Raw genomic sequence first — 27356 nt, 5'->3', positions numbered from 1 at the left:
AAATCAATTGCCCGTGGTTTTGTGAGGTATTTGTGCACTGCACACCTCGGACCTCGATTTACGAATACCTCGATTTACGAACGATTTTCTGAGAAACGAAGGGTGTTCGTAAAGCGAGGTTTGACTGTATATAGCTAAGCATTTAAGTCTATATCTATATATACTCCTCTAGCGCAGAAACGACACGACCTTGGCCATATCTTGCGTAGTTCTGTTTTGGGCTCAGTTTCGTAGCAAAATTTGGGAATTTATATCTCAAAGTACGTTCGCTTCTCGATGTGTTTAATCAAGGTGCCATCCGTGAAAAAAAAATTCCTGCAGCTGTAATAGTTTTTATAAATAAAATTGAAAAAGAACAACCAGTATAGGCCAGGTGTTTCACGAAGGTACCCTCGTTGAATAATTTGTAAATAGGTGGCGCTATAGAAGAGCTTTCTTTTCAATGAGCATCTCCGAGACATCGACAAAGAACTGAGCAGTGAGCGACCCGTATGCATACACTTACTAAATAATAAATAATAAATAATCATAAATTAAATTTTACTTCGGACGCTCTCGGGACCTACAGCCAAAAATGTTCCAGAAAAAAAAAAAAAAACGCGTCGGCACTTGGTGGTTTTTAGTGGTTTCGGTTTACTATATTTCTTGCGCGGAGTAGCGAACCAATGCGTTCTTTTGCACAGATATCCGACTGCCAATTATGTGTTCATCCGCCTGATCCACACACGGGGGTGACTGATCTTTTCGAGCTTATATAGTTTTTTTCGACAGCAGTTTACGAATTACTCAGGCGTGGGACCTTTGTGGGGCTCCCGATATACAGTGAAGGTTGCTCTCATGCAGGTCGCTGTGGACAACAGACTTCCGAAATCGTCGATTTCCAGAACCTTGTTAGTCACAGTCATCGTTTGAAATTTTGCAGGGAGCTTCAAACAAAGCGTAACCTGTTGCAACAGAGCCTTTCAGAGAGGGGAAGCCATCCCGGGCGCCTTCCCCAGAGTGGACACCAATCGACAGTAGTACCGGAAGCTCACTCAGGTTGGCAAATAAAACGAGCAACGTCCATCATGCAGATAACTCTGTAATGATACGCCACCGATCAACTACACGCTTCGCTTGGAACTCTTATGTAGAGCTTTGAAGTGCAGGACATTTATTCCAAAGAGTGCACAGCTAAAGATGGAGTCTTCACGTTCACCCCAGACAGAAGCTGACTTCGGGACGACTTTGCGTTTAGGAATATCGGTGTGGGAGTTCGCTCGCACTGTGTATGCATCTGCTATGGCAGCGCAAGTTGGAGAGATTCACAGCAAAATGTGCCTTTATTCGTACTTATTTCTAATTGTTAATAGTTTGGTACGCAAGCATGAAGCTCTCCTGATACACACACTAAGGGTTTACTGTTCTTGGTACCTATAGGGCCGTGCTACGTAGACATCTTGAAAGTAGCCACTGCCACATCTGCAGCTGTGGTTATGAGTCGTAATAGTATGTTGCACACTGTGAGCTTCTCTCTTGTTTGGGTGAAAGTACTTTTCCGATGGGAACATAATAGATGGGCGCTTCTACTTCACTGACTGGATACCGTTCTTCACCAGGGGGAGAGGCTGCGTTGGATAACATCTTGGCCCCATATGACTGTTCAGAGACCATTTGAGAACACTGTCGCTGATGACTTGGTGAACCATGATCCACGATCTGGTAGCTGCCAAATTCATTTCTTGAACTGAAATGTTCCACACGAGGACTTTCTGCAGCGACGTCCTTCAAAAGTGAGAGAAAAATACGTTATTTCACTTCAGCTACCACACAAGAAACCGAAGGACTCTGTCACGCCGGCGTCCAGCTGTACGACATTCAACACGTTATGACGCTGGGCGCGAAGCATCAAGTGACACAGCCGACAGTGAGCCGTGCTCAGTAATGGTAGAAACCATAAGCGGCACCCATGTGGCTGCTATTTTAAGCTGTCCTGCACGTCCACAAAAAAAGAAAAAAGAAAAAGAAGTAACTTACGGCTTTTACTCTATTTTCACTCCCCCCTCCCCGCCATCATCTATACTCCCTCTTTATTCCTGTATTTGCCAAGTAACCCACCTCACTGCAAGTTGTTACTCCCCCTCCGTGTCCAAATTTTTAACAACTGACAAGTGACATCGCCCTACTTCTGGAACGGAGACTTTTGAGTTATAAACTCGTGTAGTACTGTGCACACCAAAAAGTTGCATCGACTTTGCTGTGTATGCAGGGTTTTTCTTTTTTTCTTTTTTTATCCTTTAAAGAGATTCTACAAAAAAAAAGCCACGACAGCAACATACAGGGTGGGTGCAGATAAAGTAACCCCACATTTTCGCACATAACGCGTTCGCTACATACCGTACGAACTTCCGGCGGCGCATGATGGTGCATTTATGCGGTGCAAAAAAAATCGTGGTATCCAAATTTTGCGCAATAAAATCGTTAGCAACGCGAACTTCGCTCCGTGTATTTCCAATGGGACATGGCAGTGGCGCACAGTTGCATCGCCCTACCGCTGGGGGTGCCACTCACGCAGAAACAAAACGAAGCATGGTACGCCTAGCTTTACCTAGACGTAACTGTGCCGTGACCGTCATATTGACTTCTGCTTTGGAAAATCGGGATGCACGGAGAGCAACGTTTGCATGGATAACTTTTTTGTTACGTAGTTTGGTTACTACGATTTTATTGTTTGTTTTCTTCCGAGAAATGCGTTATCCCGCGCCACCGGAAGTTTATGCGGTAAGCAGGGAACGCCATACGTGCAAAAATGTGGGGCCACTTTATCTGCACCCACCCTGTATATGTCGTTTTTGCGCTTGAGTTATACGGCCAGACGGACACCCTATAGAAGAGAGTAATGCAACTTCAAGACGACTAATTACCCAAAAATTCATTAAGTAACTATTTAAGCAGGAAATTTCAGGCAAAAGCGAAATAGCAGAACCAGGAGACAATCCTCTTTGAAAGCTATCTTTCAAAATCCAGAAAAGAGCGCGTGCCGTGTAATATCCATAGCTGCATCGGTACGCAAATGGGACGAAACCAAACAGCGCGCCTCAGGAGTGCGTCACTTTCGCCGACGTCGGTTTGCCGGGGCAGGAAAGCTGTTTATGAGGCATCGCCTACATCGCTCCAAATGGCGTGGCCCTCTGACCTGGAATGAGCACTGTGCTCCCTGCGTTACCTGTCACCGTGGTTTCGGTTTTGGGTCATTGGCATATTCGCCTCGAGATCGAACGGCGTCGGCGCGCTGCGGAGAAACGATGAACTATACCGTAGTGTGGATAGCTTCCTCGCGTCGTCTGCTTTTACACGTTTATTTTCCGCGTTCAGTACAGTACGTGGGGCATTGGGGGAACCGAACAGTATCGTACCATCGCGGCACAGGTGATCTTACACAAGAATTACCGAAAAGAATCAACAACTCCGAATATCGGCCGGCGTATTATCCACACTATAAAGGTGAAGGTGTCGCCCCCAAACAAAATTCGGGGTGGTTCGCCGCAAAATTCGGGGATGGATATTTTAACGCATATGCTTTCCAGGATTTTTGCGTATGCCAGGGTTTTTTTAAACTTCGAATGGCTTTTAACCAGGATAGTCTCTCCCATTCTGCTATCTCGCTTTTGCGTGAAATCCCCTAATTAAAGAATTAATTAACGAGTTCTACGTAACTAGCCATCTTGTAGTTGCATATGTTCCTCGAGAGTATGCCCGCCTGGTCGTATAACCCAAATGCAAAACCGATGATGATGGTGATGATGGCGAAAAACATAGTGGGGAGAGATTGAATTCGTCACACGACAAATTCGGTTACTAGAGCCCCCATAAATAGACCCCCCCCCCCACAAAAAAGGAGGAAAGAAAAACGCCATCTATGCCGTTCCCATAGCTTTTTCATCAAAAAAGTCTGTCAAGTATAAAGATAAACTCCCTGTATATTAGGTTTGCACTAAGGGTCTTGTTGATCAGGTTCCTGCTGCCTTCAGGCTCCCGGCGCTTTCCGCGTACCATGGAGTTCAGAGGCTCCTGATATGGAAGCTCCTCACAGAGAATAGTTCTGTGAGGCTACCCAAATTCTAGAAGAAGATGTACCGCACACCCTTCCCTCTTCTATCAGCCATCACCCTTCCTATCACTTTTCACACACACCTTTTCCTACGCCCTGGGTGCACCGAGGATCAAACATGTACTAGGATGCAGTCACTAAGCTTCTGTACCGACTTTCTTACGTGCACGTACGGGTGTACAGAGTCAGGGATGTCATGAACGATTCCAAAAGAGGTGTTGAGGCACCGCATGAACCCGTTTCATGGCGTAAGCATACCTATACCTACACCTAATGTCATGAGTATACTACATGAAAATGGAGTAAAATGGAACTCCCTCCTGGAGGGTGTAAATTTTACTCCAATAGGGAGTGTTCTCCGGGACAAAGTATTACTCAAATTCCTGATATGAAATGTTCAACAGATATGAAAAGGGAGCGCACTCCACTAGCCAACAGCAATGCATGTTTATGTAAAACGGTTGCAAACGTAGAGACGGCAAAAACATCCGAATGGCGCGGCTTGCGCACGTTGTTGGCAAATGCTTCCAGGGCGCGGTTGCCAATGCGTAGAGATTCAGGATCACAATCTGTGCCCGCAAATAACAGTGCGACCTGATAGAGATGACAGCATACGACCTCTTTAGTTGATATTCGTTTCTTTTTCTTAGGCCTTTCGCGTGTCTTTTGTTGACTGAGTAGCCAACAGGACCTGACTAGCCAAAGCACGTGACTAGCCAAAATACTTGACGGGGATGTGTCCCGGTGTGCCGCCACCTACTGGACATTGCACCGTAGCACGACCTGGCCTTTCGGTTTCACATCGCGAGTCAGCTATACTGTCACCGGCAGCGCAACGGACAATGTCTTGCTACCGGAAATCGAGCCACAAGTCAGCCAAGTGATGAACCGGTCCGATGTATTTTTTCCATTAAGATTTTTCTTTCGAATGCTGCGAGATTCGCTCCAATTCATCGTGATAATTCGAAGTACTGCGCCTTGAGACAATTACCATGAGCGACGCCACAGTCAGCGGCGTAGCTAGAAAAATATTTTGGGATGGGTTCTATGGGGACTTTACATGGAAAAGGAGGACTTTCCCTCGGTCCCCTCTCCCAAATGCACTACCAACGGTACACTTTAGCACCCCCCCCCCCCCTGACTACGCCAGTTGCCACAGTGGTTGGTATATGACGTTCATTTTGTCCATCTGGGCGTCGTTTGGCGTGTGCGGAAACTTCAGCACACGACACCACGTATCCCTCGCGGAGGACGTCTATATGCCAGGTCCCACGAGCGTGCAATACTTAACTGGTACCTTGCCATCCAATCGCTGGCGCCCTCATAAAAACCGTAGCAACAAAAGCAACCGGGAAGATAATACAGCCACTCCCGGTACCGGCTACCCCCAAGTGGTGTAAGAGGTCTGCGCCGATGGTTTTTTTGGTGGACTGCCGAGGCCTCAGAAACCCAGGGGAAAGCACGGCGCAAGCCGAGGTTCAGGATAACGGAATACTGGCGAAAACGTGGATTACGGTGGCAACAGGGGATTTCAGCTTGTCTTCTCGAGATGCAGCTATCAAACTGATTTCCGTACGGAAACCACTGTCTATGAGGAAACGGTGAGATGATGTCGAGTTATGAACGTAGAAAATGCGACCGGGAATGCGGGGTAGTAGGGGAAACATTCGCCGCCTCAAGCGACCTGCGTAGGCGTTTCCAGGACAGGAACAAGGTGTCTTGCGACTGCAGGTTTGAGCGCCTAGAGAACAGTGGTACCAGAAGAAAGGTATGGATTGGGGTGAGCGGGCGATGGAGATAGGCGAAATGAGCGAGTAGACGTTGAACGAGGGAGAACGTGCCGCGACGTGGAGCGCGTAAGGTGGGCAAGGAATGACGGAGACCATCAAGTCAGCCGAGCCCCAAAGGACTGCTCGAAGGGCCGCGGGATTGCTGTCGGCGTTCAGGGAACGAGACAAGATTGTCTGTACCGAAGAAACAGTAGCTGGCCGAGATGAGGACTTTACACTCGAGTATACGTTTATGACCTAAGTCAGAGGCTCTTCGACTTCCATTATTTTGTCAGCATCAAGGACGGATAAGTTGAGAAACGTCCCGTTGATGGACAGGTTGATTGGTGTCGCCAAAATCATCTGTGCGGTATGTGGGAGACGCTGAAGGTACAGCTCATCGAGAAACGCTTCATCGAAAGTATAGAGGCACGGTCACCAATCAGATGCTGCAGGCGCCCGTAAGAACTGGGTGGGTCGCCCGTCTCCGAGGTTTCGGCGTAAAGGTTTCGGTGTCCGCTGTATATTTGCCGACTTGTATGTCGGCGACTTCGGGTGACGTTGGATGGAGACGTTGGACTGGAACTTCGTGGTCTGAGCGGAGACGCTGGCCACCTGAAACGGGCACTCAACTGGAAGAGCCATACCGTGGGGTTCGCTGACCAGAAGGGCGGAAGACGAGCGGTGAAATGGCTGATATGTGCATAGATTGAGAAGTTACCCGTCGAAAAGAACTCGTTATAAGTTAAGTTACCCTGTGAAAAATGTAACTAAGTTAATAACGAAGTTCTTGAGCCTGAAATGTAACTCGTAGTTACTGAGTTACTTAAAAAAGAACGAGTTACTTCCAAGTTACTTCGGGCACAAAATAGCTGTAACTGTAAATAACTGTAATTGATTCAGTATCACGTTTTATGGCAAAAACTTTACCACGAAGGAACCGGAGAGAAAGCAAGAAAATATGTGCACCTCAGTAAAAAGCGAATTAAAAGTAACTTGGAACTCAACTTAACTTACTTTGGCAAAGTTACCTGAAAAAGGAACGAGTTCCTCTGAAAGTTACCACGGCGCAAAAGTACCGAGTTAAGTTACAAGTTACCAAAAAAAGGAACTTAGTTACAGTAACGAGTTACTTGTAACGAGTTACCTCGAACTCTGGATATGTGACGTAGAAGGGTGTATCGTAAAGGTCGTGGTAGCAAGACAGGCAGCCGAGAAAAAAATGAAACGCAACCACATACGGCATGGAGCTCGTGCTTTCGGTACTGCGCAGGTAGCATACGCACAGCGCAGCGGCGCAGAGCAGGCGCCACAAGTGAACCTCGTCACCCGACTGCTGCAGTGGTTGAGGAAATGTTGCAGGGAACACCACACGTGCCAACCCAAGCAAGCTGTTCTCCATTCGAAAGGAATCAACGCCCACCAGTCGTGACAATGCTTCAAAGCAGTGTCGTTAGTGGCGTCGGAACTATTTTTCCACTGGGGGAGCGGAAAAAACGCAACCATCATCATCATCATCATCATCATCATTTATTTTCCTTGAGGGCTCTTGCAGGCAATACAGGGGTGGTACACTAACTGAAAACGTGCTCCCGGAAAATTACGACATGTGCATACTTGTACAGCACACCTAAACTAACATTGCAGAAGTAATGTGTATGAATATGTCAGTGAGAAGATAATGTTAATGTAATTACAAACATAATTTACATATCTGGGGAAGCCTTGCTACCTCATCTGTAAATGAGGGGGAGCCGTCGCTCCCCCTGCTCCCCCTGTTCCGGCGCCCCTGAGTGTCGTCATCGTGGGCACTGTTGTACCCCCTTAGAATTATATACTAGCTCCGCCCTAGACCACCTAGATTCCTAGATACTTAGATACCTTAGATACTAGACCACCAGTATTCTGGGGCACACGTTAAGAGCCACAAACACGTTTGACTCCACAATTAGGTAGGGCGAATACCTGATCTAGGTGCGTAGCATGTAGACTTTGTTCCCTTTTGCTCATTGCGCCGGCGGTGGTAGCTGCAATAGCAAGCGCAATGGTGACGAGAATGCACGTGCACCCAACTACCAGAGCGTGTCCACTGATGGCTTCAACGGCGGCCATCACACATCCTCGCTGGTAGACATGCCTACTCAACCAGTCATCAGTAGAGTTCTGGGTCCAACTTCCACAAAAGCGACCCACACTGCGCAGATACACAATTCAATCTTTCAACCAACCTGCGACAAACTGAGGACACACTATCATATTCATGACCCAACAACACAAGGCAGTCCTATGGATATCTGATATGTGTCCGAAACCGGACATCATGTAGATAATGCGTTTCGTCCGTAGCATGTACGCTCGCTCACAGGTACATGTGGGAGAAACTAGGAGTCCGCAGAGACGTCCGACGGACACCTACAGAGACAATGAACGGACCATGGAAGGATGTTTTATGGATAGTGCTATTCTAGTTGCTTTGGGTGTTTATATGAAGGATATTTATTTATTTGTTTATTTATGTGAGCACTTCAAGTGCCCGCAAGGCCATTACATAGAAGTTATAAATTATACGTAGAATTATAAAATTATACATAGAATAAATAAATTTGAGCAGCAGTGTAGGAGAAGGGAATCAAGGACACCCCTAGTAGTAATTGGTCTGGCCGAGACAAAAGCGGGATTAGTACACGGCGCGTTTATTGACCCCTGCGCCGACTTTTTTCGCGACTTTTTCCCGTGCGCGGCACTGCGGAGGGTTGTCCGCGCGCTTACAACATGCAGAGACATGCAAAGAAGGGTCATACACAAAAAGTACGTGTGAAAATATATTTATTAATGCCAATTGTGATGCCAATCAGGTGAAGGAGAAAAACCCAGCCGAAAAACCTTCACGACCTGTAACAGAAGAAACACAATACACATAATAAAGAATATACTTACTCATTACCAATTTCACAGCTTCCATATGGGTATGACTCAATGGCGTTAAAGAGGTATCTCTTATCATCGTATGGCATGAGTGCAAGCTTAGTCGTTTCCATTGTGTCCAAACTACAGGATTCCTGCCCCTGAGCCCTGCGCGTATTTTCCCTGCGCGGCGCCAGTACGGAGGCTTGTCCGCGCGCTTATCGGCGAGGGGAGGGCTGCGTGCGCGTTTACCCTCTCACATTTTTCAGCCTGGGACAACTTCTTTCGTCATTTTTCAATCTGCGCCGACTTTTTTCGCGACTTTTTCCCGTGCGCGGCAGGCGGCGCTCGGGTGGAGGGCTGCTGCGGTGGGTGGAGCGTGGCCGGAGGGTTGTGTGCGCGCTTACCCGTTCAGCCTGGGCCGACTTCTTTCATCATTTTTCAATCTGTGTCGACTTCAATCGCAATTTTTTTCCCGCTACAGCAGGTTTGCAGTAGGCGATTTACATGCAAAGGATAGCCATACACAAAAGTACAAGTGAAAATATATTTATTAAAGTCATTAGTGTCAGGAATTAGGTTATGACTCAGTGTGAAGGAGAAAAACTCAGCCAAAAAATCTGATGCAATAGCATTGAAGGGGTATTTTATTAGTGATAATCACGCAAGTTTTCAATTAAGCAGAAGGAGTAGCACATTTTATTCAAAGAAAATATTTTTAATCAATACAATTACAATCAAATTAAAAGTTTTATTATAAAAAGTCTAACATGACCAACCATAGCGGAGTTTTAATTACAATGTTCTGATATGTAGCTTCATGCGCAACAGCTAGTATTCCATTATGACACATTTAATCAAAGAATATATTTTTAATCAATATGATTACAACCAAAATTAAAAGTTTTATTATAAAAAGTCTAATATTCCTATACGTGAGAACCATCAGTGCAATAGCGGGAAGTTCTGACAGATGTATGTGAACAGCAGAGAACCCGGAAGACCATGGGACACGAACACAAGAGGAAATAAAATCTATAACAATACATTGGTTAATCAAAACAACAGAGGAGGAGACGATCATTTTAACTATCATAAAATCATCCTCGTGACTTCCCCATACAATTTTCATTCTAAGAGACACTTTGTTTTATGAATTCAACACAGAAAATATATTAAAAAATGAACTTCACCACATAGCACGCTCCTAGCCAACAATCAACTCTAATAATATCTGCCCTGATTTGTTGAAGACGGGAGGCGTACACCTGACAGTTATAAACATTTTCGAGCGCAACATGGAAGATTATTCAAACATTACACAATTAATCAATTTCTTATTAAGTAAACAGCATAGACATACGGAAATAATGAGAAAAACGATCAACAGCTAATAGAGAACCAGAACACATCACATAAACAACAGACACATGCAGGAAAATAAATGAAAAAGAACCTATCAAAACGATCAACATGCACGGATGAACAGCAGAGAACCTGGAAGACCATGGGACACGAACACAAGAGGAAATAAAATCTATAACACTACATTGGTTAATCAAAACAACAGAGGAGGAGACTATCATTTTAACTATCATAAAATCATCCTCATGACTTCCCCATACAATTTTCATTCTAAGAGACACTTTGTTTTATGAATTCAACACAGAAAATATATTAAAAAATGAACTTCACCACATAGCACGCTCCTAGCCAACAATCAACTCTAATAATATCTGCCCTGATTTGTTGAAGACGGGAGGCGTACACCTGACAGTTATAAACATTTTCGAGCGCAATATGGAAGATTATTTAAACATTACACAATTAATCGATTTCTTATTAAGTAAACAGCATAGACATACGGAAATAATGAGAAAAAACGATCAACAGCTAATAGAGAACCAGAACACATCACATAAACAACAGACACATGCAGGAAAATAAATGAAAAAGAATCTATCAAAACGATCAACATGCACGGATGAATGGCAGAGAAACACTTTGAACAGCACATGATGAATAATTTAATACAGCACAGAGCTAACGCTAAGAAACACTCTAAACGGCGCATCTGCCAACGTGTAAACAACAGACAGGAAAATATTACTGAAACAGATAATAGAGAGCCAAAATCCAACACGTAAACAAGAGGTACACAAAGGATAAATAGTTGAAGAACAATCTAACAAAACAAGAAACATGCACGGATGAATAGCAGAGAAACACTCTAAACGGTGCATCTACCAACGGTAAACAACAGACACATGCAGGAAAATAATTGAAAAAGAATCAATCAAAACGATAAACATGCACGAATGAATAGCAGAGAAAGGCTTTGAACGATGCATCTGCCAACATGTAAACAACACACAGGAAAATAATAGCAAAGATTACAATTTGAAATAATATATCTTTTGAACTATCATAAAATCAACCTTGCGAGCTAACAATATCCTACTCAGGCACTTACATTGACAGAGTTATCCAAACACGCACCACAGCTTTACAATAATTACAACCAGACTCGAGACACGGCGGGGTCACTCTCTCCCTCTATGCAGGCCGGTGGGGTCACTCTCTCCATCTATACAGCCCCAAAAGCGGGAACCTGTTGTCAATCTGCGGAGTGGGGAAATCCTCTCTCTTTTTCAAATTCTTTCCTCCAAAAAGGAAATATTCTTAGGACCGGTGTACAGAGGCGAAATTTTTTATTGATCGCAAATAGACATTGGAATTATTCGACTCTCAAGAACACAATAAGAATCCTATCAAAAAAAATAAATCTAAGAATAGACTTTCTAAGCAAATGATAAATATTATCGACGCAAACAATACCAAATGAGAAACGATGAATTTTAATGTATTTCAAATCAGACACAACTACTACGCAATCATTATTCTCAACTCACAAAATATCAATCGAGTGAAAGTTAAGTTTATTCAGTGATAGAAACAATACTAATTCGAAAACGAGAAACAAATTTAATTACATCGTTTTATGTTAACTTTGCAATACACGCAGAAGTCGCAAACAACTCATCTGAAATGCAAATTATTGTGTTTGCTATAGCGGAAATCAACGCACACAACATTCCAATCTAGTAGAATATTTTTATTAATATCAATCGAGTGATCATCTGAAACAAAGTCAAAAGCAGTAATTAATTTAGGCAAACATTTTTCATAATCACACAGCGCAAATATACATCACAGAAACATGTCTTTTTTCATTCAGAACCCACTAGTGGAAACGAAATGAGAGAGTTCCCGTACACATTCGTTAAGGTTACGCCCGCAGGGAGTAGGGGAATCCAAACAATGATCTCGGTATACAAAGCCATAAAATCGCTCCTACAAGTCAAGTTAGGGAAGGAGGGTCTCTTGCGCTGTCTTGTACATAGAATCACTGAAAGCAAACGTTTTTCCTTTACACATCACATCTTTTTTGTAAATTGACTTTCATAATTCTAACGTCAGGTGGAAGATTACGAACCTGATAATAAAATTTTAATAAATAAAATTAGCACCAATATGATTTAATTAAATGTCGAGGCGCACTACAAAACAGAACAGACAACTGATATACATTGAAGAGATGGACAGATTTTGTACTCGCTACCATTCGTCATGGGAGGACCTGATAAAAAGCTGCTTCGAAAAGGAGGAGCCGCGAAACGATTCATTTATCGCTGCATTTCAATACGTCCTAGACATGGTCGTATTCGGAGATATGGTGCAAATTATGGAATTCAAGATGCGAGACATTGTATGTCGAATCTACAATAGTTATAAAAATATTTGCACGTCAACATCGGAAGGACCGTTTGGACTGATGGTGGAGTTTTTGAGGTTTGCTAACGAAGAATTGAAATACACTAGACCAAATGTAATTGTAATCATTGCAATGGGCGTTGCATTAATCAAGAAAGCAATCAGATCAAATTATCATATACAAGCAGTCTATATCGCACGATTCATTACGGATTTGTTGAAATTACACCTAACGGTTGAAATGGAAAGTACATAAAAAATCTTATCACGTGGTATATTCCACCCTAGAACCTCTACACATGTATTTTATTCTACCAGTCAAGGATGTCGAATGAACGGAAGTTCAATATTGTCGTGCAAGGTCTGATGTATCATCACTTATTGAAACTCAACAAACATATCAATTGCGGTGGGCCACCGGACGATTTTCATCTAATACTCTCTTGTACGCCATTCAAGAATCTTCATACAAAGAAAGGAAGCATCAATAAGAGACTGTGCAAATTCGTCGCAACAAAGTGCAAATTGTTGAAGCAATACAAACACGGCGACAACATATCACCTGCGTTAATCAACGCTGGATTCAAGCGCCCAATAATCAGAATAAATTACTTGATGTCTTCGGAATTCATCAATCAAGACAACAAACGAAAACTTCGGAGTTTGGAATAGAATTGTAATTTATCGAAATAAACAAGTGTATAATTGAAATAATAATTGTATTCTTTGTCATCATTGTAATGTATTCTACACAGCGCAACGAAAACAGCTTTTGATTAGATTGCTAAGGAGACACTACGTACAAGGATCTTCGCATGGAATCAGCGCTGGCAATCAAAGAGATTTTTACACGACCACATTCTATACAACACCGACACCCGAAGGAAAGAATTGTAGAAGAATCGATAATAGAAATTTAGAGGCATGTTACATCAATCTTTGTTTACAGAGAGGATCACTAATATTTCGCGAAAGCTTATTTTATGAATTAAATTGCATAGTGTATATATTTTCTCAAACGATTGGACAGTTGACAATACTATATTGAAAGGAATCTATTATCAAATGACGCGATGCAAGTGATGGACATGCATGACGCGCTAGCGGAGTCTACAATTCTAATCATCATAACATGCGGCACACAATTCCAATAAGATTTGGGGAGAATCGAATCACATCACTGTCATCAGAAATATTTAACCACTATACAATGAAGATGAGCACTATCCATAAGATATGTAATTATAATAAGTAAATATTCCTTTTGCAAACTTAACCAAAGCAGCACCCATAAACAGAGCTCCAATTCACAGAATGTACCCAAGGTTTTTAATTAGCCATACTGAAAAACTATGAGTCTGTTCATTATGTCACGGCATATGAGGCACTACAAATGGAAGGACATACATTAATTTTAGGAGATTTTAGCTCATAATGAAACAAAACGCAAACACCAAAGGTTCGTGTTTAAATTTTCAAAGTCAAAACTGTATACGCTTTCTTACAATTTTTTAATATATAGATTAAAAAGCTGTCTATATAGTCACACATTGTATACAATATATTTGTTTGTACATTAATGGATAAAATTTATCAGATCACATTCCGGAGCAATGGTGACTATCGGTAAGTGTTTAATTAAAACTTGAACTGCTGCCGCAATTTACGAACTGAGTTGTAGAAAGTGTAATTTCACGGCTTTAGCTGGCTCACTTTGATACGCGAAGGTTTTAAGAACTCTTTCACGACGACAAAGAATTTAATCGAGTGTATTGATATTTTCTATACACTCTATAACGTAATGTGAATTCTCCATGATGCGGATAGTAAAAGTTACGAATATTTTTCGAACAAAATTTACTTAAAACTCGGAGAAAGGGTCATCCGCGTCGTCGAATGCGTTTCGGCAACACGCCGGGCCGCCTTTCCCGAATGCCGTACCCGAAACCGAACGCGATTCTGCGCCCGACGCGTTAACGCGGTACCGCACGCTAGCGTGTTGCTTTCTGCCGGAAACGGGTTCGACGACGCGGATGACCCTTTCTCCGAGTTTTAAGTAAATTTTGTTCGAAAAATATTCGTAACTTTTACTATCCGCATCATGGAGAATTCACATTACGTTATAGAGTGTATAGAAAATATCAATACACTCGATTAAATTCTTTGTCGTCGTGAAAGAGTTCTTAAAACCTTCGCGTATCAAAGTGAGCCAGCTAAAGCCGTGAAATTACACTTTCTACAACTCAGTTCGTAAATTGCGGCAGCAGTTCAAGTTTTAATTAAACACTTACCGATAGTCACCATTGCTCCGGAATGTGATCTGATAAATTTTATCCATTAATGTACAAACAAATATATTGTATACAATGTGTGACTATATAGACAGCTTTTTAATCTATATATTAAAAAATTGTAAGAAAGCGTATACAGTTTTGACTTTGAAAATTTAAACACGAACCTTTGGTGTTTGCGTTTTGTTTCATTATGAGCTAAAATCTCCTAAAATTAATGTATGTCCTTCCATTTGTAGTGCCTCATATGCCGTGACATAATGAACAGACTCATAGTTTTTCAGTATGGCTAATTAAAAACCTTGGGTACATTCTGTGAATTGGAGCTCTGTTTATGGGTGCTGCTTTGGTTAAGTTTGCAAAAGGAATATTTACTTATTATAATTACATATCTTATGGATAGTGCTCATCTTCATTGTATAGTGGTTAAATATTTCTGATGACAGTGATGTGATTCGATTCTCCCCAAATCTTATTGGAATTGTGTGCCGCATGTTATGATGATTAGAATTGTAGACTCCGCTAGCGCGTCATGCATGTCCATCACTTGCATCGCGTCATTTGATAATAGATTCCTTTCAATATAGTATTGTCAACTGTCCAATCGTTTGAGAAAATATATACACTATGCAATTTAATTCATAAAATAAGCTTTCGCGAAATATTAGTGATCCTCTCTGTAAACAAAGATTGATGTAACATGCCTCTAAATTTCTATTATCGATTCTTCTACAATTCTTTCCTTCGGGTGTCGGTGTTGTATAGAATGTGGTCGTGTAAAAATCTCTTTGATTGCCAGCGCTGATTCCATGCGAAGATCCTTGTACGTAGTGTCTCCTTAGCAATCTAATCAAAAGCTGTTTTCGTTGCGCTGTGTAGAATACATTACAATGATGACAAAGAATACAATTATTATTTCAATTATACACTTGTTTATTTCGATAAATTACAATTCTATTCCAAACTCCGAAGTTTTCGTTTGTTGTCTTGATTGATGAATTCCGAAGACATCAAGTAATTTATTCTGATTATTGGGCGCTTGAATCCAGCGTTGATTAACGCAGGTGATATGTTGTCGCCGTGTTTGTATTGCTTCAACAATTTGCACTTTGTTGCGACGAATTTGCACAGTCTCTTATTGATGCTTCCTTTCTTTGTATGAAGATTCTTGAATGGCGTACAAGAGAGTATTAGATGAAAATCGTCCGGTGGCCCACCGCAATTGATATGTTTGTTGAGTTTCAATAAGTGATGATACATCAGACCTTGCACGACAATATTGAACTTCCGTTCATTCGACATCCTTGACTGGTAGAATAAAATACATGTGTAGAGGTTCTAGGGTGGAATATACCACGTGATAAGATTTTTTATGTACTTTCCATTTCAACCGTTAGGTGTAATTTCAACAAATCCGTAATGAATCGTGCGATATAGACTGCTTGTATATGATAATTTGATCTGATTGCTTTCTTGATTAATGCAACGCCCATTGCAATGATTACAATTACATTTGGTCTAGTGTATTTCAATTCTTCGTTAGCAAACCTCAAAAACTCCACCATCAGTCCAAACGGTCCTTCCGATGTTGACGTGCAAATATTTTTATAACTATTGTAGATTCGACATACAATGTCTCGCATCTTGAATTCCATAATTTGCACCATATCTCCGAATACGACCATGTCTAGGACGTATTGAAATGCAGCGATAAATGAATCGTTTCGCGGCTCCTCCTTTTCGAAGCAGCTTTTTATCAGGTCCTCCCATGACGAATGGTAGCGAGTACAAAATCTGTCCATCTCTTCAATGTATATCAGTTGTCTGTTCTGTTTTGTAGTGCGCCTCGACATTTAATTAAATCATATTGGTGCTAATTTTATTTATTAAAATTTTATTATCAGGTTCGTAATCTTCCACCTGACGTTAGAATTATGAAAGTCAATTTACAAAAAAGATGTGATGTGTAAAGGAAAAACGTTTGCTTTCAGTGATTCTATGTACAAGACAGCGCAAGAGACCCTCCTTCCCTAACTTGACTTGTAGGAGCGATTTTATGGCTTTGTATACCGAGATCATTGTTTGGATTCCCCTACTCCCTGCGGGCGTAACCTTAACGAATGTGTACGGGAACTCTCTCATTTCGTTTCCACTAGTGGGTTCTGAATGAAAAAAGACATGTTTCTGTGATGTATATTTGCGCTGTGTGATTATGAAAAATGTTTGCCTAAATTAATTACTGCTTTTGACTTTGTTTCAGATGATCACTCGATTGATATTAATAAAAATATTCTACTAGATTGGAATGTTGTGTGCGTTGATTTCCGCTATAGCAAACACAATAATTTGCATTTCAGATGAGTTGTTTGCGACTTCTGCGTGTATTGCAAAGTTAACATAAAACGATGTAATTAAATTTGTTTCTCGTTTTCGAGTTAGTATTGTTTCTATCACTGAATAAACTTAACTTTCACTCGATTGATATTTTGTGAGTTGAGAATAATGATTGCGTAGTAGTTGTGTCTGATTTGAAATACATTAAAATTCATCGTTTCTCATTTGGTATTGTTTGCGTCGATAATATTTATCATTTGCTTAGAAAGTCTATTCTTAGATTTATTTTTTTTTTGATAGGATTCTTATTGTGTTCTTGAGAGTCGAATAATTCCAATGTCTATTTGCGATCAATAAAAAATTTCGCCTCTGTACACCGGTCCTAAGAATATTTCCTTTTTGGAGGAAAGAATTTGAAAAAGAGAGAGGATTTCCCCACTCCGCAGATTGACAACAGGTTCCCGCTTTTGGGGCTGTATAGATGGAGAGAGTGACCCCACCGGCCTGCATAGAGGGAGAGAGTGACCCCGCCGTGTCTCGAGTCTGGTTGTAATTATTGTAAAGCTGTGGTGCGTGTTTGGATAACTCTGTCAATGTAAGTGCCTGAGTAGGATATTGTTAGCTCGCAAGGTTGATTTTATGATAGTTCAAAAGATATATTATTTCAAATTGTAATCTTTGCTATTATTTTCCTGTGTGTTGTTTACATGTTGGCAGATGCATCGTTCAAAGCCTTTCTCTGCTATTCATTCGTGCATGTTTATCGTTTTGATTGATTCTTTTTCAATTATTTTCCTGCATGTGTCTGTTGTTTACCGTTGGTAGATGCACCGTTTAGAGTGTTTCTCTGCTATTCATCCGTGCATGTTTCTTGTTTTGTTAGATTGTTCTTCAACTATTTATCCTTTGTGTACCTCTTGTTTACGTGTTGGATTTTGGCTCTCTATTATCTGTTTCAGTAATATTTTCCTGTCTGTTGTTTACACGTTGGCAGATGCGCCGTTTAGAGTGTTTCTTAGCGTTAGCTCTGTGCTGTATTAAATTATTCATCATGTGCTGTTCAAAGTGTTTCTCTGCCATTCATCCGTGCATGTTGATCGTTTTGATAGATTCTTTTTCATTTATTTTCCTGCATGTGTCTGTTGTTTATGTGATGTGTTCTGGTTCTCTATTAGCTGTTGATCGTTTTTTCTCATTATTTCCGTATGTCTATGCTGTTTACTTAATAAGAAATCGATTAATTGTGTAATGTTTGAATAATCTTCCATATTGCGCTCGAAAATGTTTATAACTGTCAGGTGTACGCCTCCCGTCTTCAACAAATCAGGGCAGATATTATTAGAGTTGATTGTTGGCTAGGAGCGTGCTATGTGGTGAAGTTCATTTTTTAATATATTTTCTGTGTTGAATTCATAAAACAAAGTGTCTCTTAGAATGAAAATTGTATGGGGAAGTCATGAGGATGATTTTATGATAGTTAAAATGATCGTCTCCTCCTCTGTTGTTTTGATTAACCAATGTAGTGTTATAGATTTTATTTCCTCTTGTGTTCGTGTCCCATGGTCTTCCAGGTTCTCTGCTGTTCATCCGTGCATGTTGATCGTTTTGATAGGTTCTTTTTCATTTATTTTCCTGCATGTGTCTGTTGTTTATGTGATGTGTTCTGGTTCTCTATTAGCTGTTGATCGTTTTTCTCATCATTTCCGTATGTCTATGCTGTTTACTTAATAAGAAATTGATTAATTGTGTAATGTTTGAATAATCTTCCATGTTGCGCTCGAAAATGTTTATAACTGTCAGGTGTACGCCTCCCGTCTTCAACAAATCAGGGCAGATATTATTAGAGTTGATTGTTGGCTAGGAGCGTGCTATGTGGTGAAGTTCATTTTTTAATATATTTTCTGTGTTGAATTCATAAAACAAAGTGTCTCTTAGAATGAAAATTGTATGGGGAAGTCACGAGGATGATTTTATGATAGTTAAAATGATCGTCTCCTCCTCTGTTGTTTTGATTAACCAATGTATTGTTATAGATTTTATTTCCTCTTGTGTTCGTGTCCCATGGTCTTCCGGGTTCTCTGCTGTTCACATACATCTGTCAGAACTTCCCGCTATTGCACTGATGGTTCTCACGTATAGGAATATTAGACTTTTTATAATAAAACTTTTAATTTTGGTTGTAATCATATTGATTAAAAATATATTATTTGATTAAATGTGTCATAATGGAATACTAGCTGTTGCGCATGAAGCTACATATCAGAACATTGTAATTAAAACTCCGCTATGGTTGGTCATGTTAGACTTTTTATAATAAAACTTTTAATTTGATTGTAATTGTATTGATTAAAAATATTTTCTTTGAATAAAATGTGCTACTCCTTCTGCTTAATTGAAAACTTGCGTGATTATCACTAATAAAATACCCCTTCAATGCTATTGCATCAGATTTTTTGGCTGAGTTTTTCTCCTTCACACTGAGTCATAACCTAATTCCTGACACTAATGACTTTAATAAATATATTTTCACTTGTACTTTTGTGTATGGCTATCCTTTGCATGTAAATCGCCTACTGCAAACCTGCTGTAGCGGGAAAAAAATTGCGATTGAAGTCGACACAGATTGAAAAATGATGAAAGAAGTCGGCCCAGGCTGAACGGGTAAGCGCGCACACAACCCTCCGGCCACGCTCCACCCACCGCAGCAGCCCTCCACCCGAGCGCCGCCTGCCGCGCACGGGAAAAAGTCGCGAAAAAAGTCGGCGCAGATTGAAAAATGACGAAAGAAGTTGTCCCAGGCTGAAAAATGTGAGAGGGTAAACGCGCACGCAGCCCTCCCCTCGCCGATAAGCGCGCGGACAAGCCTCCGTACTGGCGCCGCGCAGGGAAAATACGCGCAGGGCTCAGGGGCAGGAATCCTGTAGTTTGGACACAATGGAAACGACTAAGCTTGCACTCATGCCATACGATGATAAGAGATACCTCTTTAACGCCATTGAGTCATACCCATATGGGAGCTGTGAAATTGGTAATGAGTAAGTATATTCTTTATTATGCGTATTGTGTTTCTTCTGTTACAGGTCGTGAAGGTTTTTCGGCTGGGTTTTTCTCCTTCACCTGATTGGCATCACAATTGGCACAATTCCCAGCACAATTGGCTTTAATAAATATATCGCAACCTGATTGGCATTACAATTGGCATTAATAAATATATTTTCACACGTACTTTTTGTGTATGACCCTTCTTTGCATGTCTCTGCATGTTATAAGCGCGCGGACAACCCTCCGCACTGCCGCGCACGGGAAAAAGTCGCGAAAAAAGTCGGCGCAGGGGTCAATAAACGCGCCGTGTACTAATCCCGCTTTTGTCTCGGCCAGACCAATTACTACTACCCCTGTATAATTTTAGAATTATAATTAGCTGGCTTGTTGGCAAGATACCATACCTGGGTAGTAATGTCATTACTGTAATGAAATTACAGTAATAAATTACTTTTTCTAGTAATTTGTAAGGTAATGCATTATTTTTGATATTATGTAATTTTTAATTTAATTTAATTACATTTTGGCAGTAATTTTAATGACATTACTCATTACTCTTTACAAAAGAATCGACTGTGTGTTCTCTGCTGGCACTTGGCAAAAAGAGAGTTGCCGACTGGTGAGTTAAAAGAATTCCAACGCCCACTATGAACGGTGACGCACTCAATCGTCAACGAATCGGCACAGAATAAAGTATGTCGTGTTTTTACAACGTAGTATTGTCTGAAAATGAACTTCCACATCCTCAATATCATTACGATTAAACTCGCAGTAATGACTTTGTAATGTCATTACTTTTTCGTAGTATGTAATTGTAATGTAATTTCATTACATTTGAATTGCAGTAATGAGTAATGTAATTTAATTAAATTCTAACTGGAGTAATGAGTAATGTAATTTAATTACATTTTAGTAGTAATTTACCCAGGTATGCAAGATACGTATAATTAATGTAGTCACACGGGCACAAAGACAGTTTAGGTTCATATTTCTTCTGTTGCCTTGTCTGACTGAACTTACTTGACAGGTGGTATTCTAATACATCTTATATTTTTGCAGGAATTTTCAAACCCACAGATACTTTCGTGAGAGCCCATTGTGAGACAATAATGACAGCTTTTACTGAATGTTGCTAGGACTGATAAGTAACCAAATTGGTTGTAATCGTTTGACAAATCTTGCTTGCGGCCGACCATGGCGGTGCGCAGCACGCACAGACTACAACGTGCTGTATATCTCACATTCCCAGGGATATCCATACTGGATATTATACGAATAGTGTGTCTTCAGCTGCGCTGGATATCTGAGGGAAATCCATCGGACGTACGAATCCGATCACGGATGTTAGGACATTATTCGTACATCCAGAGGATTTTCGGTGTTGTTGCGGATGTGACTTACTGGAGTGTTGTAACTAGTGTTAGAAAGACGTTGCATATTTCACCGCATTCGAAGCAATTAGTGCATGAGAAATGGGGCCCAACCAAAACCTGCTAACATGGCGAAATTAGATGGTCGCCGCACCGCATCATGCGTACCTTGCAGCCTCGCGGTCTTTGCAACATGAAGGCGGCACCGTACAGCGAAGCGCACTTGGATTATCAGCAGAGCAACGGTATTGTTCGCTCTGCTCCCAGTCGCGGTACGCCTGCGTACTGATTCCGCAGCAGTGTAGCCTGGACTGGAGAGAGTCCAACCAGTAGTCCCAGTCAGGGTTAGTGCCGTAGTTATGCAGTATATCCGCAGTTAGCAACCTGCAATGACAACCACCGTTCAACTACACGAGAGGGGACACAATGAAGATTGTGCAGTTAACATGCGTAGATACGACGAAGTTTGACTAGTTTTGGAAGTCTCTACGACTGTGCCCAGGATCTAGTCGTGTGTAGTGATAAGATCCAGGATCATAAGATTGAGAATGAATGCGACGACTTCCATGTGCCTCTCCGCGCGTGAACACCACGGACCGATCGGGAGATTGCGTGCGGTGTGCACAGTATGAATTACTGGGTACCCCCTACAACGGATGCAACGTGATATTGACATCGCTGTAACGAAAAACAATGAATGCAAAATGTTCACGACGGCAACAAGGCTTCATTTAGCTGGTAGAAAATATAGACAAAAACAGCGAACAGACTTACACCTATATAGTGTTGGATCCGGGATATCCCGAAATAGAGACTTTCTAAATACATCGCCGGATTTTGGGGCTCGAGGAGGGGAATATATTGCCAACCCATTGGCGCAGTCGCAACGCAGAACTCGGGAACAATGAGCTGTTCAAAGTCTAGTACTGATTTGAATTATCTACAATATCTTGTCCTTAGATGCTTCTCGAGCACCCTAGTGTACGGATATTTCCTTCAGTCGGAGGGGTCATTAGAATTTCAAGGTTGATCAGAAAAATAAAGTACATATCAACTTCCTCCGCAAGTATAAGGCGATTCAACCACAGCATGTGGTCTCACTTCTTGCGCACCGAAAGTGGCCCGGAAGCTAAGCTTAGAGCACAAGGCTGAAAACTGAAAATACTGAAAATTCTTTGGGCTTCAACGAAACATCTTTGCAAACATCTTACAGCACAACGTGAACAATTCCATTGGCGAATGGTCCAGCTGGAGTTCTGAAAGACAGCCAACACTTTTGTTCAACGTTATGAAGCCGAGGTATTCACTCCGGTTGCTTACCATATTCTAATACTTCAGTTATTCAGATTTGCGAGTTGAAGCTTAGTTTCGTCCTCGGTGCCAGTATAAAAAGAATCGATGGGCTCTACGCGTGACGACTAAAAATAAAACTAAGCCACTTCTTTAAAAAGGTCTCATCAGTTTTCTAAAAAAAAGCGTCACATAATAAAAAGAATGGAAAGCATTAAGCCATGACTAGAGTTCGGCTTTTTAGGCACTAACAGGGGGCGCTCCTGACCGCATAGGACGCTGTATGCCAATCATCATCCCGGACGATATCAATCTCTGTCCTGATTAGCTGTTAAAGTTGGCCCGCGGCCTTTTCATGTATCAACTTTTCTTCCAATCTGAAGATAAAGTGATATTCTGCGGGTTGGTTGTGACGAAGAGCACTACGGGGGCGTTAATGCCTAAAACTGCGCTCTCGTGTCATGACGAACGTTTTGATTGAAACACACACACACGCACACAGGAATGTAAGAGGCTTCAAAGACTGTGTGCTCGCTGTCTCGGATTTATCTATCTCGGGATCCAGAATACACGACACACCCTTCTACCACGTACTAGAGCGTGTACAGAATGTTTCACCTTACATGAAAACAAAAGTCGTGTTAAAAAATCTACTTCTCTGAACACCATGCATAAAGTCAATGCTATTTACCTCAGTGGAGATTTTGCCATGACTTCTGAGCACTTTTATCAAGTCGCGAGAATTTAATTTTTCCCAACTGACCTCCGGAATTTGCCAACGTCACGTGTCTTTTTTCTTTTTTTTTTACTGAGATAAAGCGCACGTCGGATTGCCCCATTGCATTGCAATATACATTCCCTAGTGCTGTGGTAATACGCAAAGAAATGCGAAAATGGTAATAGCTATAGAACATGCGAAAAAAGTCGTTTCGAGGCGCGCAAGTAGACCTCTCCCTGTTTGTAAACAAATGACGTCATAGTGTTCGACAGCGTCACCAATTTGGTAGAGTTGAACTACGCTCCAAGCCAGGGGCAGGCTCCAACAGCTCCCCATAGAGCCCATAATTCACGCAACACTAGGCACACGACCAATGAGAGTGCAACGTTGTAGAAATTGCGCAATGCCAGTGGGCCATTCAGGAGCCTTAACTTGGGCTGAGCTTTTGGCCGGTTGTGGCTACCAGCGACTTCTACCGGATTTCACGCCTCCTGCCGTTACCCGATATTCAAAACAACTGAAGCTTCTTTTGGCTAAAAGAACCGTTTATTTGACACAAAGCACTTATTCAAAGACCTGATACATGGGTGCACTGTGAATACAAAGTCCACAGCGTTGCTGACGCACTGTAACTAAGTTCGAACTTGAAGCAAAACGAACACAGCCCTCGAAATCCGACACGGCCCGAGTGTGTTCTTCACTTTGCAACCGCTCCAACCCACGAAGCATTCCAGTTCCGGAGTTGATAGACTGTTCGTGGGATAATAGTCGTGTCCAGGAACAGCACAACACACGATGAACCACATCGACGCATGAATAAACCAGCGAACACTTCTACAAACTGTTCTGCCGATTGACATCACTGAAACACGGAACCCTAGAGGACGCCGTGCCGGTCGATTTTATGATGAGCATCTTCTTTCGTTGCTTGCAGAGCGGAAGGCACTTGTGTGGCACGTAATCGTAATCCTCTCTTTGTTGTCAGCCCTCAAAACCCAACGGTGCCCGAACGCGTTCTTCACTCTCCAACCGCTTCAACCCACGAAGCATTCCAGTTCCGTATTTGATAGACTGTACGTGGGATAACAGTAGGAAGAGCACAACACGGGTAGAATCAAAACTGTTCTGCCGACTGACATCACCGAAACACGGAACACAAGAGGACGGACGCCGTGCCGGCCGATGCGAGCTATTTCGAGACTATGCTGAAACTGTTGAAACGGCCGCCGGGACGCTGCACGCACATGCGCGCGTAAAAAAATGCGATTTCAAAACATTATCAACCAATCGGAGCGCGCACACAGTCTAGGCCAATGAGCTTGCAACGTTGTAGATTGGCTTAGTGGTACATACTCTACAGCCGCATCCTCCGTTACCAGAGGAGCACTGCTAGGGGCGCACAAGGTCGCGGCCTTCGATCCTACTTTTCATTCAATAGGAGGCAGCGAACATGTGCCCATTTGTAGAACCCAGCCCTCCCCTTCCGATTTGTTTTGGTTTCAGTCTGTCTGCCAACGTCATGATGACGTTCCTCGGGTAGAGGCCTGTCGGTCGAGCTCGGCATTGCGGTAATCCAAGGGAGAACGACAGTCACGCTCCCCATCCCGTTTCCTTCTCACTCTTCCTTCAGATAACTTTGCAGTGCAACCATGCTGCCGCTATCAGTAGAAGCTTCGATAATAAGGGAAAGTGGAAGGGCAGGCAGATGACTTCCTCATATCGCTTCTTTTGGAGATCTGAGGGCGCCTGGCAATTTACGCGCCTCGAAACGACGGTTTTGGATTTTTTTTTTTTTTTTTTTTGCTATTACCGTTGTAGTGGTGAATGCGTTTTACAATAGAATGGGATAATTCCGGCGTGCGCTTTCTGTTTCTTACGAAAAAAAACGGGATGTTGACGGGAATTTCGAAGTTCAGTTGGGAAAATTCAATATCTCGCGAATTGAATCTGATTAAAGCGCTCAGAGGTCATGGCAAAGTCTCCACCGAGATTAAAAAAAAGAGTTGACCCCACAGTGTTCAGACAAGTAGATTTTTTAACACATACATTTTTTTAAACGTAAGGTGAGACACACTGTATCAGTGACACGCAAAACGACGCGCTTTCATTTGTGCTGAATCTCCTACCTGTTAAAGAGTGGGTTGCCAAGGTACGGCACCACAGCAACTGTTGTGGCGATCATTAACGCTACGGCCGTGATAGTGGCCACGCATACCGAGTGCAGCCTCAGGTGAACCCAGTCCATCCGGAACACTGCCACGAAACCGTGGGTAAATACGACGAACAACGATGTGCCAGACATCACCATCCACAGCTCAACGTTAACTGCGACCCGACCAAGTAGTGTGCTGCTCGTGGTTACGTCCTGGTAATAGATCGAGAATACATTTCGTGTGAACAGTATAGGCTCGGTTATTTGCAGTACCTTGGCGCCGATGGGGCCCCGCTCCGAGTAGGCGAAGAGGCCAAGAAAGCCGAGAGTTCCAGTCAGTAACATTCCGGTGCAGTTGAAGAGCAGAAGGAAAGGCCGAGAAATATCGGGGAACCTATTGGGGAGACGCTGCAGGAGGAATGCCGTGCTGCCGTTCAACATGTTCTTTTCGCGAAGAAAGCGCTGGTTATCCCAGCCAATGGTTCCGTGTATATAGCGTGAACAAACCAGGAAACCTGCCAAGGTGGCAATACGACTGATAGGTCATATGCACGCGGCACGTTCTGCTTACATATGGTGGCGAAGTCGCCGAAAACCAGTCCATACCCACCGATATCGACATATGAAGAAGACGAGGTGAAGTAGTACTACAGTCGCTACAGTAGTGCGCTGCGTCTGCAGCGAGCGTATAGCGAGCGTAGCACCGGCGGGGGGCCACTGCTAACGGCAGCAGCTGCTTGTTTTGCCATTAGGCCATTCGAAAAAGTTCCAGAGAGCAGCGCGTGTGCGGAAAATGCTGTTCAAAAAGGCAGCGATTTGCTATCATCTCCGATCGTCGTCGTACTAGTGTATGCACCGGTTCAGTCCGAGTAATTATTACAAACGAACTTTTATTTAGTAGATGTTACAACATGGCTGCCGCCCACACAATACTGCGTTCACTTTTTTCGCGCTCATACACGCCGCTTCTGACATCGTGGCCAAGGGGATGAAACTCGCGAGTTCACTTGCGGACTGAAGTGACGCGCTGCGAGCTTTTCACGTCATCAAACGTCATGCAACGTCAGAATTTTCACGAAGCGCGAGTTCTCGACCGTCACAGCCGATTGGCTCCTGAGGCCTGTCCCCCGGTATGCGAGCGCTCATTGGTTGGTTTGAAATTATGAACTTTCCTTGGCGCGCTCAAGCCGGCGACACCGTGTCGGCGGTGCCGGTGCAATTCGCAGCAAAGTTTCGAAATGTGTTGGGTGCAGCAGGGACGCAAGCAAAGCATCTATGCCGGTACCGCTTTTGATGGTTTTTAGTGTCCGAACATGTTGTCGATACCGACTCTGAAAAGCTCGGCGCCTCATGGATACTTCTGCAAGTCAATTCAGTGATAGATAAGTGGAAAGCAGGTCTGCTTCGCATTGCTTGGTGCGACAACGATTCAAGAAGGACCAATTCTGTGTTTTTCGGCTACCCACTCGATGACAGGTAAGTCAGTTCCTATTCCATTCTGCCGCTTAGCATAGCATAGCGCCACACCTGTGGCATATACGCAGCAGTTTGACAGGTAGAATTTTTGGATTTCACGTTTCTGATCTATATCGTTCTTGTTCAGGTATAAGCACTCAACACAT

General features: G+C 42.5%; 1 protein-coding gene across 1 annotated transcript; it reads right to left on the bottom strand.

The window, feature by feature from the left end:
• Positions 1–1193: 1193 nt before the first annotated feature.
• On the bottom strand, positions 1194–26323 carry LOC135390151 (tetraspanin-33-like). Its single transcript, XM_064620139.1, has 5 exons — positions 26008–26323; positions 25709–25947; positions 21743–21958; positions 7825–8053; positions 1194–1764 (listed from the first exon to the last, which is right to left on the bottom strand). The coding sequence occupies exons 1-5, from the start codon at positions 26173–26175 to the stop codon at positions 1474–1476; spliced, it is 1143 nt and encodes a 380-aa protein (XP_064476209.1). The 5' UTR covers positions 26176–26323; the 3' UTR covers positions 1194–1473.
• Between the last annotated feature and the right edge of the window lie 1033 nt (positions 26324–27356).

The sequence above is a fragment of the Ornithodoros turicata genome, chromosome 3, assembly GCF_037126465.1.
Source record: "Ornithodoros turicata isolate Travis chromosome 3, ASM3712646v1, whole genome shotgun sequence".
Classification (NCBI taxonomy): Eukaryota; Metazoa; Arthropoda; class Arachnida; order Ixodida; family Argasidae; genus Ornithodoros; species Ornithodoros turicata.
This window is presented reverse-complemented; position numbering and strand designations above follow the sequence as displayed.

What these genes read in the sequence shown, in the direction of transcription:
- LOC135390151 (XM_064620139.1), bottom strand. Translation starts at nt 26,175, where the DNA reads ATGTTGAACGGCAGCACGGCATTCCTCCTGCAGCGTCTCCCCAATAGG. An exon ending in GGCAACCCACTCTTTAACAG is followed by an intron (nt 21,959 to 25,708) that starts GTAGGAGATTCA and finishes TTGTCATTGCAG; the next exon opens with GTTGCTAACTGCGGATATAC. An exon ending in ATGCTACGCACCTAGATCAG is followed by an intron (nt 1,765 to 7,824) that starts GTATTCGCCCTA and finishes TCACTTTTGAAG; the next exon opens with GACGTCGCTGCAGAAAGTCC.